At 40.1% G+C, this 13,762-nt stretch overlaps 1 protein-coding gene across 1 annotated transcript in view; it reads left to right on the top strand.

Annotated features, from left to right (window-relative positions):
- TG (thyroglobulin) overlaps positions 1-13,762 on the top strand; it is a 382,541-nt gene that overhangs the window by 87,362 nt on the left and 281,417 nt on the right. The window contains exons 22-23 of the mRNA XM_069081298.1: positions 3,820-3,990; positions 12,955-13,071. Of these exons, the coding sequence (XP_068937399.1) occupies positions 3,820-3,990; positions 12,955-13,071 (288 nt within the window). The remainder of the gene's footprint in view (positions 1-3,819; positions 3,991-12,954; positions 13,072-13,762) is intronic.

Here is a 13,762-nt window from a genome sequence, read left to right as displayed (position 1 = left end):
AGAGAATTTTTCTGCGTGTTTGTGTGGAGAGGTAAAAAATCAGGAAGGATACATGAGGGACGGGGTTCCACAGTTAGACTGTGAAGTTTTAAAGGAAGAGTTCAATAAATGGAGATGGTGGCTTGGAGGTGGAGTCCATTACAGGCATTTGGGGTAGTCTGACAAAAGGTAGACATGGGGGGCGGCCAGGTAGCACAGCGAGTAAGAGCACCGGCCCCAGAGTCGGGATGACCTGGGATCGAATCTGGGCTCAGACACTTAGCACCCACCCAGAAACACCTGGCCGTGTAACCTTGAGCAAGTTACTTAGCCCCAATTGCTTAAAAAAAAAGGTAGACATGGGAGAGCTTAGAATCAGAAGGGGGGACACAGCCGTTCCAATGTGTCTGGGCTGTAGACCCTGTGAAAAGTAGTCTGAGATTCCCTGCCTCTACTATGTAACTGTGTGGAACTCATCATCCTTCTCGTGTGCCCCAAGCTTTTCAGTAACACCCTTTAAAAAGTTCTGCATAAAAGCTTACATCAAGTATTTTTCTTGGCTAAATGATTAGGCCAAGTTATAGTGTTATTTTTTTTCCCATCTCTTTAAGTAATCTGACATGAAATGCCCCAAATCTTTCTGTATGTCTCAAATTAAGGTGAAGTAATTCAAAATGCCATCATTCAATGTCCTCAGGCTTTACAGGCCTGCTATTGTGATAATCAAATGCTACTTCTTATTATAGAAGGTGGCAGTTATGTGGCACAGTAGATAGAGTGATGGGCCTGGAGTCAGGAAGACATTTTACAGATAAGGCAAACTGGGTTAAGTGACTTGCCCAGGATCACACAGCTAGGAAGTGTCTGGGGTTGGATTTGAACTCAGGAAGGTGGGTCTTCTTGCCTTCAGGCCCAGCACTCTATCCGCTGCATCTAGCCATCCCTGGTCAATTCCTGGCATTACTATGTAGCAGAGATGTATGGAAGTTCTTACTCATAATTGCTGTGTGATGGAAAGTACACAGAACCTTGAATCATTAGATTTAAGTTTAAGATTTGGTTCTGCCACTTTTTAGCTATTTGGTGGCTAGCCTAGACAAGTCACTTGCCTTTTCTACATCTCAGTTTCCTTATATCTAAAATGAAAGGGTTGGATTAGATCTTTAAAGTACCTCTAAGCACTAACATATCATATATACACATATATACAGACATACATATGCACACACATATACACATATACATACACACATGAACACATACATATACATATACAGATCTATACACAGAGTCATATATGCATATATACATATACATACACATAGACAGGTGTATACACAGTCATATATGCACATATACACACATACACATGTATATGCACATACATATATACATACATACAAATACACATATACAGAGTCATGTATGCATATATACATATACATACATACACACATATGCACACAAATGCATTCACACACATTATATGTATACACCTACACATATATACACACATACACATACATACAGATATACAGATATATACATACACACATATGCACACATATACATACACACATTATACACACGTACATGTATATACATACACACATATATGCATACATGTATATATACACCATCACTTTATATATACACATAGATATATGTGTACGTGGTATATGTACACATATATTAAAATGCTTTGCATACATATATGGGGGTGGGTGTGTATAGACCCACATGCTATGCTTTTATCATACATAGTAATGCAGGGCTCAGCCTAGAAAAACATAAAATACAATAAAGTGGAAAATACATGGCAAACACAATGGAAATCTTTCCTTGGAGCCCTCAGGGGGTCTCCAGGACAGCAGGCTACAGCCCAGAGCTCAGAGCTGAAGGTGTGCTGTTGCCAGGAGAAGGCAGCAGTTCTTGGTCTCAGCCTCAGCACACTCCTCCCACTTGCACTACATGTAATAGATACTCTTCCCGAGAGGGAACTGAGCCAGAGCAATGGGGTGGGACAAAGGAGGAGCCCAAGTGTTAGAAGCAGGCAGGGAGGCAAGAGAGCATCAGTGATACCTTCTATGGGAGCTGGGGAACTGAGCAGATGCTTGGATCAGAGGGTCAGAAAGCCAGAAAGTGATCTCTTTCTCCTCAACTATTAGTAAGTTAGCAATGTGCATTTATTAAGTGCCTACTGTGTGTCAGGTACCGTGCTAATTGTGGGGGATTCGAAGAAAGACAAAAAGTCCCTGCCCTCAAGGAACTCAAAATCTAACGACTAGGGCTGGGGTATTGGATTTGGAGTTAGGAAGACCTAGGTTCAAATCCTGCCTCAAATACTTACTAGCTATTTGACTCTGGAAAGTCACAACTTTTCAGTGCTTCATTTTTTCATTGGTAAAATGTGGCCATGGACTTGTGGGCCTCTGAGGTCCCTTTCAGTGTCCTACTGGAGCACTTATTACACAGTCCTCCCCACCCCCAAGGCATCCTACCTGTTAACACTTATTTGCATTCAGGTCATATCCTTCCTAAGAGATTACAAACTCCTTGAAAGCAGAGATTATGTCCTTTGTTCATTTTTGTTTAAAGTTGAAAAGTTTAATACATGTTTGATGAATAACAAGCAATGACTAACATTTTTATAATGCCTACTATGTGTCAAGCATTATACCAAGTGCTTTTCAAATATCTCATTGGATCCTTACCACAACCTTGGGAGGTAAGTGGTATAGGAAACTGAAGCAGACAGATTAAATGACTTCCCCAGAGTCACACATCTAGGACATGTCTGAGGTTGAATTTGAGCTCAGGACCTCCTAACTTCAGGCCCATGCCCTATCCACTGTATCACTTAGCTGCCTCTAATTGAATTGAATAAGCAGAGGAGCTGAGCCAATGAACAAAGCCAAGGACAAGTCAACATACACATACAAAGAGCCAAGCTGAGGTAGATTACTGACTCAGCAGGGGACCACTTTTTCTTGAGCTTTTTAGTCAGGTTACCCTCCCCACCCTCATTCCTTAGGGTCTTAATGGCGACTGGGGTAACTCTTGCGTTTGCTCCTCTAGGCCATAGAAGATGCTCTGTTTGACATTCAATGCCCTTCATAACCTAGCCTCCTCCCATCTTTCCAATCTTCTTATTCTTCAACCCATTGACACCAGCCTGTTGGCTTTCTCCACAAACAAGACACTACATTTCTCAGCTCCTTCTGTTTTCCCTGCCTGTCCCCCCTCCCCATGCCTGGAACTCTCTCCCCCCTCCTCCCCCCCCCCCCCACCACTGGCCTCCCTGACTTCCTTTGAGTTCCAACTGAAATCCTACCTTCTAAGGGAAAATTGCCCTAGACACTCTAAATTCTAGTGTCTTCCCTCTGCTAATTATGCCATATTTTTCCTGTTTATAGTTGGCTTTGTATCTATTTCTTTGCATGCTGTCTTCCCTTTTAGATTTTAGCCACTTGAGAGCAGGGACTATCTTTCGCTTCTTTTATATCCCCAGTGCTTAGCTTATTTGGTACATGGTAGACACTTAAGGGGTGTTTATTAATTGTTTGAATTTTACCTTGTAAGAGCCTGGCATCACCCTGCTCTTTATGGCCTCTTATCTGGGCTGACAATATAAATCCACCATAAGTTCTTACTTTAACCTCAAAGTCATTTCATGGACACCTGCAAAACTGCCTAGCAATTTCCCAAAGCTTGGGAGACCCAAAATGAACCTGACTGGCTTACTTTTGCCTCTCTTTGTATCTTTAATGCTTAGCCCAGTGCTGGGGTGGAAGTAAACACTTAATAAATCCTTGTTGACTGACCGATGTTCTCTTGCAGGTGTCACCGATTGTCAGAGGAATGAACTGGGCCTGAAGTGTGATGATGATGGTGGATACATTCCTAGCCAGAACGACCTGAATGACGGGAGATCCTTCTGCGTAGACAGCCTTGGAAGGATGTTGGCTTGGACACAAACAGATGGTCCTTTGAGCAATTCCCAGTGCCTAAGTACGTGCTAGATGGGAAGGGAGAAAACCCATAATGGGAAAGACATAAAAAATACTTTGGGGCTATTTAGGTCATTAAATGTGAGCTATTTAGGTCATACAGCTGAGGAATGATCCTTCAATGCAAGTCCTCTTTTGATTGTTTCCACCAGCCAGCTTATTCTTTCCCATAAAACAGATCGGTGTGGACAAGCAAAAAAAAAAAGTCTTGGACTTAAAATCAGAAGACCTGATTTAGATTCTAGCTTTGAAGCTTACTGTTTGGCCTTGAATAGGTCATTTGTTGTTCAGTCATTTTCAGTCATGTCTGATTCTTTGTGACCCTATTTGGGGTTTTCTTGGCAAAGATACTGGAGTGTTTTATCATTTCCTTCTCCAGGTCATTTTACAGATGAGGAAACTGAGGTAAACAGAGTAAAGTGAATTGCCCAGGGTCGCAAAGCTAGTAAGTGTCTGAGGCCAGATCTGAAATCAGGAAGATGAATCTTCCTGATTCCAGAACCAACACTCTATCCACTGCACCACCTAGCTATCTCTGGGTAGGTCACTTTAGTTCAATTTCCTTATCTATAAACTGGGAATTAAAATATCTACCTGGCAAGACTTTTAGGGTTTCTTTGAGGATCAAGCGAGTATGTGAGTAGTTTTTTTTTCAAGTAGTGTTTTTTCCCATTACATATAAAGACAATGTTCAACATTCTTTTTTTTTATAAGATTTTGCAATTTTTTCTCCTTCCTTCCCTTTCTTCCCTCCCCCAATAAAGCAATCAATCTGATATGGGTTATGCATGTGCAATCACATAAAACATGTGCTATACACATATAAATTATAAGTATTATTTTTCAAAGTACCTTCATATCCTGTATGACCTTTGTAGTATAGTATTCTTCCTTTGTTTATAGGTTACCAAAGAAAAATGAGAGGCCAGTGGTATATAGCTAGAATGAGAGGAAATCAATAGACATCTCCTGTGCTCCAATGACTCAATATCATGAGAATAAAAGGGAGGCCCCCAGCCCCTTGGTAGTAAATTTATGGGAGGCGATAAATGAGTCACACTAGGTGGACACACACAGTCTGGTTGTGATCTGCATTACTGCAGGGGGGATAGCCACATTGAAGAGATTACAATGGGGCATTGGAGCCTAGTAGGATATCTCATTGATCTTTACCCTGGGAGATAGATGTCTAAATTTTAGAGATGAAGAGACTAAAACATAGAAGTTAAGATATTTGCTCAAGTCACATAAATCAGTATTTCTACAAGATATTCATAGGTGCTTAATAAATGTTGAAGGAAGGAAACAAGCATTAATTAATCACCAACTATGGGCCAGACACAGCACTGAATACGAATGAATCGAAGGACAGATGGAGAAACTGCCTCTTACTTTACATCTATTTGCAATGTGTCTAAGTGTATGATATATGATATCTACTATCTATCTGTCAATACATACTGCTACCTCACAAATCATGCCCTTTCTTATAGCCTTACTCAGAGATTCCAAAAATCATAAAGCCTGTTCAAATCTGACCTCGTGTCATCCGTTTCCAATATTTCATAATTTAGGAGAAAGGCTAATGGCCTTAGGGTAAGAAGACATGTATTTTAGTCCTGGCTCTGAAAGTTACAGCTTGGTAGCCATGGGCATCACTTCACTTGACTGGGTCTTGGTTACCTCATCTATAAAATAGTTCTAATGATAATTATACTGCCTACCTCAAGCCCATGGTTATAAAAAAAAAAAGCACTTTGTAAACTGTCAAGTATTTTATAAATGTAAGCTATTATTTTACCAGCTGGAAAAGAGGTCTGTACTTATAGTCAGGAGTGATATTGTTTCAAATACCTGCCTGCTATACTTACTAACTTTGGGATCCTGGGAAGTTGGGCTTCCCCATGCAAAAAATGAGGGTAATTGTATTTGGCATTATCTACCTCACGAGGGTATTTATTATAAGAAAAGTATTTTTGCAAAATTATAAATATGTGAGTTATTATTAGGGAGAGTGCCTCTTACTTTGCCTTATATTATCTTATATTCAGAGATACCTAAATCTTTTGATCTCCTAGTAACCAACTTGTTTCCTAGTGATTGTTAACCGTTAGCCCTCATTTCCTGCCTCACCATTAATCAAATCATTCTGGTTTGATCTTATGGCTCCAATTCTCTTATGTTGTAGTTTCTGTGAAGAAATACCTGGGAGTATGGAGATCCCAGTTATATGGTTCCATCACTGTACCCCAGGAACTCCTGCTATACCCAAAAGGTTCCTTTACTTATGTTAGCAGACCCAGAAAGGGATCCCCCCTGGAGACTAAGGCGACCCTCAGCCAGTGTGATATGGGGTTGAATTGTCGATGTTGACCTTCCTGTGTAAGTTGTTTCTTTACCTAGTGGCAGAGATTGGATTCATAACTTCTATTGCTAACTCTCTGAAAGATGCCTTTAAGGCCCCTCGGTATATGCCATTAGTATTTCCTTATTGCTAGAGAAACTCAGAGAGTCAGAGGAACTGGGTTTAAATCCTATGTCTGACACTATGTGATTTTGTGCAAATCACTTTACCTTTCTGGTCATCAGTTTCCTCATTTGTGAAATGAAGCTGTTGGACTAGATAGCTTCTAATGTCCCTTCTAGTGCGAAAACCTATGATCCTAGGATTCGCAAAATTTTAGATATCATATAACCCAAGTGTTCTTAGCTGGGGTCCAGAGGATCCATGGATGGATTTCAAGGAGTCCATGAACTTGGGTGAGGAAAAAAAATTATATTACTCGCTAATTAAAATTGAGCTTTGATTCCAAATCTGTTGCTGGGAAGGAGTATATAGGCCTTACCAGACTGCTGGAGGAGAGTTCATAGCACAAAAAGCTTAAGAACCCCTGATCTTGGACAACCCCTTTAGTTTATAACTGAGGAAACTGAGGCCCAGAGAGAAGTACTCAAGATCACATAAACTGTTGGTGGAATAACTAGAATCAAAACCTGTCTCCTGACTTCTAGTCCAATGCTCTGTCCACACTACCATACTGCCTCTTGTCTACCTTCTTCTCCTTAGTAGCTAGCAAAATATCTGGGGAAAAGAAAACCCATCTTTTATCTCCTTGAATGAAATTAAAGTACTTTTTGTTTATACCTAGACCTAAATCTAGACCTAGGTGTAGGGATATTGGAATACCCAGGGGTCAGGCTCAGATCAGTAGCAAAGGTAGAGAAGAAAAGGACCCCATTAATTAAATTAAATTAAAGTTGGGTGTGAAGCCTATTAAAGAAGCAGAGTAAACTTCAGATTGGGTGGTCTGGGATATAGATGCAAAGATTATCCCTTTGCTACCTGTAGCATTTCTTTATAATTCCACCAATTACTCCCTATAGCGTCTTCCTCCAACCCCTATACACACACTCCCAGGAAAGAATGAGTTCTCTGGAAGGAGGAGGTCCAGGGAACGGTATCTTCCCTGGCAGTCAGTGAAGAAGAGTCACTTTGGTCACAGAGACTGGGTGGCCACCCCACCCAATGCTTTTGGACAGTTACCCTCCCAAATTCCAAATGGATGGTGAGAAATGTGTATGGGTGGCCCTAGCAGAGTGAAATTCTCTCTCATCCAGGGTCTATGATTTAACTAACCCTTGAACTAGCTTATTATCACCAAGAGTATGGTTTGGCTAATCAGTGGTGCCTTATATGGGTCAGGTACACTAAAGAATCATGCAGTCATAAGGGTTAGCCTTCTTGGACTCAGACATTCCAGCAGCGTCTGAGCCATGTGGGAAGGAGGAACTCAAGTTCATGCATTAGCCAAGGCTGCCATTCTGCTACAGGCATCCCTATGCGCTGCTTCTAAATGAACCACTTTACCCTCATCTCAAATAAAATAAATGCCCTCCCCCCTTTTCATCTCCCCGTTATATATTGCCTTCCCCCATTAGGACGTAAGCTCCTTGTGGGCAGGAACTATCTTTTGACTTGTATTTATATTTTCAGCACACAGCACTGGCACACAGTAAGCCCTTAAATACTTCTTGGTTTGTTGATTAGGAGCCATGCTAATGGGCAGCTAGGTGGTGCAGTGGATGGAATGCTAGCCTTGGAGTCAGAAAGACTGAGTTCAAATCCTACCGCATACTTAAGAGCTATGTGACCCTGAATAAGTCACTTAACCTCTGTCTGCCTCAATTTCCTTATCTGTAAAATGAGGATAATAATAACATCTCACTCATTGGGTTGTCGTGAAGACCAAATGAGACAACATAACATATATTTGATTTGCAATCCTTAAAATTCTATGTAAATGCTAGCCATCATTATTCCATGCAAACCTTAAAATACCATATAGTTGCTAGGTGGTAATCATTATTCTTATTACCCTCTGTGTACCTGAGTGTCCTTGGTTACAAAATACCTATTTTCTTTCTCAGGACAATGTAGCAACTAACACCCAGAGCATGCAGGGGAGAAAATCCAAATGAACCAATCTCACGTTGCTTAGAGCAACCTCCTGGTGCATCATGTATGCGAAAAAAGAGTGAATCTAGGTTAAAAGACAAAAAAAAAAAATCTTCACAGCCCCCTGCTTTCAGTGCTAGGGGGTGGAAATCATCAAATGTTAGAGATGAGATGAATGTCAAAAAGCTCTTGGTCCAACTTCCTCATTCGGTGGATGAGGAGACTGTGACCCCAAGATGATGGGTGATACATCTAGGGTACACAAGCAAGTGAGGGGTAGATGGAGATGGGAGTGAAACAGGTCACAGGGTAAGAGCCAGATCCAGAAGGGACCTCCGATACCCTTATTTTACAAGTGAGGATCTGAATTCAAGTACAGTTACCCCATCCGTGTCACAGCTTTCCCACTGTGGTTTCAATAAATCACAGGTTGACCTAAGAAATGAAATGGGAATTTGGGGAAGTGTTGCAGAAGCCTCAGATGACAGAGTCTATGACCAAATACTTAACCCAAAATTTTACAACAAGGTACTGCAAACAACCCATTAAAGAAAAAGAAGAAATTCAGACTTCTTTTCTAGTACGATGGAAGGGCCAAAAATTTTTACATGGATTTTCCAGATCATGAGGGCTCTGTGCCCCTAAACGCAGGGATATAGAGGGATAACTGTAGGTTAAAGGCTCACTTAAGGTCCCATAGGTAGTAATTATCAGAGGTGGAATTTGAAGCCAGGTCCTCTGCCTGCAGGGCTGATGCTCTTCCTAGGGCCCTTGACTATTGGATCAATGTTTTCTCTATTATACCACATAGCCTGAAGGATAAAAGCTCTGCATTTCAGCTATTTCTGTAAGAAGGCTGCTTGACTTGCCTCAATGTTCTTTCCAAGCAGAAATGACAGTTTTATCCAAAACACCTGCTGCCTCTAGGCTTTGACGACCAGAAAACCGTTTCCCATTAGTGCCTGTTGTTTTGTTTTGAGAAGGCAAATAAGCATTTTAAAGATTGATGTGTAACTTCTATTCTGTGGCTTTTATGCAAATCTTCTGGGCTAAATTCTGTTCTTAGTTCTGTATGGAGGATTTCCACTTTCATAGCCTAGGTCCTCTGTTCAGAAATTTGTCTCCTTTCTTGTTTCTATTACAAACAAAATTCATAGAATAAACATTAAAGAATAATAGATTGAGAACAGGAAGAGACCTTTGCAATCATGTAGTCAGGGAATCAGCAAATTACTTTCCAGGGGCTAAATCTAGCTACTGCCTGTTTTTGGCCGACCTAGTAAGTTAAAAATGACTTTTACATTTTAAAATACAGTTTTGTTATATTTTAAAATAGTTGTGAGAAATCTTACCTTATGGACCATACAAAAACAGGTGTTGGGCAGGATTTGGCTTTTGGGTTGTAGCTTGACAATCCCTGAATTCTAGTCTAACTCCTGAGGCCCACCCATATTGGTTAAGTGACTTGTCCTAGGTCACACGAGGAAGTGGCAAAGATAACATTTGAACCCAGATCCTTTGACTCCAGTCCAGCCCTCTTTGGACTGTACCATACTGTGTGTCAGAGAGAGTAGAGACTTCTGAATGTAGACCATAGACTGTTAGAGCTAAAATGGCTGTTAGAACACAGAATTTTCGAGCTAAAATGGACACAAGAATGTAGAATGTTAAAACATAAAATTTTAGAGGACTAGAAAGCACTGGAAAAGGACTCTAGGTCTTTGAATATCAGAAGATAAAATATAGAATGCTGGAACATGTACACTTAGGTTTAGAAAGGACTTTAGCAACCATCCCTCATTCTCATGTTGCCATTGAGAATATCTTTCCCTATGTGCATGGAGCTACAGTCACAAATGTGTCATCTTTTGTAAAATAAATAAATAAATAAATAAATAAATAAATAAATATATATATATATATATATATATATATATGTAGCAAGAAGACTAGGGTGAGAATGAGAAGACCTGTCTCCACAGTTCACTAGTTAGGTGGCCTTGGGCAAATCATCTACTTCTCTGAACCTTAATTTCCCCATCTGTATAATGGAGGGTAATAATACTTACCTAGCTCACCCCCTTATAAGGGTCAAAAAAGACCATGTATATTGAAAGTGCTTTGTAAACTCTAAATTGTTGTTGAGTAATTTTTCAGTTGTGTCTGACTTTTTTGTGAGCCCATTTGGGATTTTCTTTGGCAAAGATCCTGGAGTGATTTGCCATTTCCTACTCCAGCTCATTTTACAGATGAGGAAACCGAGGCAAACAAGGTTAAGTGACTTGCCTAGGGTCACACAACTAGGTAGTGTCTAAGGCCATATTTGAACTCAGGAAGATGAGTGAGTCTTCCTGACTCCAGGTCTGGCATTCTAGTCATTGTATCACCTAGCTGCCCTTTATGAACTATAAAGGGGCATGCGAATGTGAGCTGTTTGCCACCTTTACAACTACTTCCACTTTTCTATTTCTATACCTTTTAAGTTATATAGAACACTGTCCTCACAACAACTCTTTGAAGAATGCAGGGCAAGCCTTATTTTCTTTATTCTCTAAATCAAGAAGTTGAGATTCAGAGTTAAAGTGACTTTCTCAATCAATCAATTTATAATAAGTGCCTACTATTTGCCAGGTACTATGCTGAATGCTGGGTCATCTATCTCCAGAGAGAGGGTAATTTATCATTCTGTTTCTGATACTTTCAACAAAAGAGATTTCACTGCTCCTTAGCCTAGTCTAGTGTTTAAGAAGCTTTCCTTATGGGAAATTTTCTGCTATTGTTTATTTAAATCTCTCCCAAAGCATTCAAACACTGGTCCTATATTTCTTATCACTAGCCTTCATATTCATTCATTCAGAAAGCATTTGAAAGGTCTATTAGGCATTGTACTAGATGTCAGAGATACAAAGACAAAAATTAAATAGTCCTTGTCCTGAAGCTGCATTCCTTTGTTGGGGTAGGGGGTGCTTAAAAAGATAAATAAATACAAAATATAGGCTAAGTCAATACAAGATAATTTCTGAGGTGGGGCAGGGAAGGGCACTAGGGAATGGTGAACATTAAGATAAATCTTATGTGGGAGGGGAGATTTTGGTGGAGTTAGGGAGTCCCATTTCACTCTTCTCCTTGAAGACCCTGTTTTGTATTCCTTCAATTGGACGCATGGTTCCCTCCAACTCATTTTAAAATCTCTTTGTCCCCTTAAATCAAAGAACTCCCAGACACATAGACACGTGTGCTTCAGGACATTCTTTAGTGCTAACATAATGAGAGTCGACACTGAAGAACCTTCTGGTTCGGTCCCAAGATACACATAAGTACAATTAAAGCTACAGAAATTCAACAGATGGAAGATTAAACTGACAGAATTTGCATGCCAGAAGACTAACTCATCAGACTGTGTAGTACCTGAGGATTTTATTTATAGATTTTTTTTTTCCAGGACCTCTTGTCTATAAGAATATTAGGTCACGTTCCTTTAGAGCTAAAGTTACTCTTCTGGTGCCTCATTGTGGTGTGGAGGTGACCCTAGGTTCTCAAAGGCTAAGGGATGGATCACAAGGCAGCTGATAAAGGTTTCAAGTGCAAGCTCAGGGAGATTGTGTGTGTCCATTGTCTAAGGATTAGCCTCGCTGAATTCTGTGGTCTTATAATCAGGTTGGGTTCAAGGTGATGAATATTTTGGTAAAGGCAACTTTGAAAGACCATCTACTAAGATAATCCACATCAGTGGAGGAAATATAACCACAGTGATCTTATGCTGATAAAATCACAGATCCCTGAAAAATGAAATAGTATGAAGGAAATGAGAGACAGAGACAGAAACAGAGAGAGAGAGTGTGTGTACATGTCCACAGGTTTCCAGGTTTGTTGTGAGGGAAATGCTTAGTAAACTTAAGACAGCTCCATAAATGGCACTTATCATCCACATTCTTGTCAGTTATAATAATAACCCTATGAAGCACCCAGGGTCAGGATCATTATTCCTATTTTGTAATCAAGGAAATTGTGGCCCAGGGAATTCTGGGAGCATAGAATCTCAGATGGATTTAAGTCGACCTGAACACTAATTCTATCCACAACTTCCCCAGCAAGAAGTCTTCCAATCTCTTCTAAAAAAGTGCCAATGATGAACCTATAACTCCTGGAGGTAACCCATTCCTCGTTTGGACAATTCAGACTAGTTAAGTTGTTTCTCCAAGGTCTTAACTCTGATCAGTGACTGAGTCTGGATACCAGCCCAGGCCTCTTGACTCCAAGGCCAGGGTTCTTTCCATATCACCTCCTTGCCTCTCCCCTTCATGCATGGCTAATGGGACTGGTCTACTATATGCCTAGAAACACAAAGAACTAGATGTACTTGCGTAAAGTATCCACACTTATAAAGGGGTTTGAGGTAGAAGGATGATGGGTGTGATTAGCTCCTTCCTGACCTAATGCCCAAATTAACCCTTTTATAGAATATTTACCTCCTTAACATGAAAATTCAGTAATTTATTTTACTTTTAGTGCTCCGGAAATTTGAACGAGCTCCAGAATATAAGGTTATCTTCAATGCCAATGATACTATGGTGGTTCAATCTAAAACTGTGAAAGGAGAATTTCCACTGATGCAATGCCTCTCAGGTAAGAATAGTGCTGTTCCTTAGGTGAGATGATGGTGAGGGCCATAACATGGGGATAATCTTGTACTTTCCACACTAAAAAATCAAAGACACTGTTACTGTATTTGTATTTTGTATAATGTATATGTAAGCAGGCCTCAGCCCCTGCTACCATAGAAGCCTATGATTCTGGTTCTCAGGTATGGTTAGAGAGATAAGAAATATAGCTCTAAAGTAGGGATTTTTAACCCAGGTCTCCCAGACTCCCAGAGGCCCTTTGGTAGTTTCAGGGGTGCCATGAACTTAAATGAGAAAAAAAATACATCTTTATTTTCACTCACCTCTAACTAAAGTTTAGCTCTTTCTTCAATAGTTTCAAACAATTTTTAGAAGGGTGAAAAGGTCCATAGACTTCATCAGATTGACAAGGGGGTCCATGGCAAAATAAAATAAAATAAAATAAAGATTAAGAATACCTACTCTGCAAAATTTATCAGAAAGCTGTGATATATATTAGAAATAGACCTAGGGGTGAACTCACAGGACATAGGTTTTAAATGTGGTTTTGCTACTCACTCACTGCCTCTGCCAAGGAGAAAGATCTTTGTATTGGAAATGAAACAAAAATGGCTAATTGGGAGGTATGACTCAGGATAAATACTGAGACAATAGATGAATACTTCGCATCCTACAGATAAACAATGTCTCAACAT

Source organism: Petaurus breviceps, unplaced genomic scaffold, assembly GCF_028583685.1.
Source record: "Petaurus breviceps papuanus isolate PSGF00001 unplaced genomic scaffold, PetGlider_PUasm1.0 98, whole genome shotgun sequence".
Classification (NCBI taxonomy): Eukaryota; Metazoa; Chordata; class Mammalia; order Diprotodontia; family Petauridae; genus Petaurus; species Petaurus breviceps.
The sequence above is the reverse complement of the archived record's forward strand: the minus strand, read 5'-3'. Positions and strand labels throughout refer to the sequence as shown.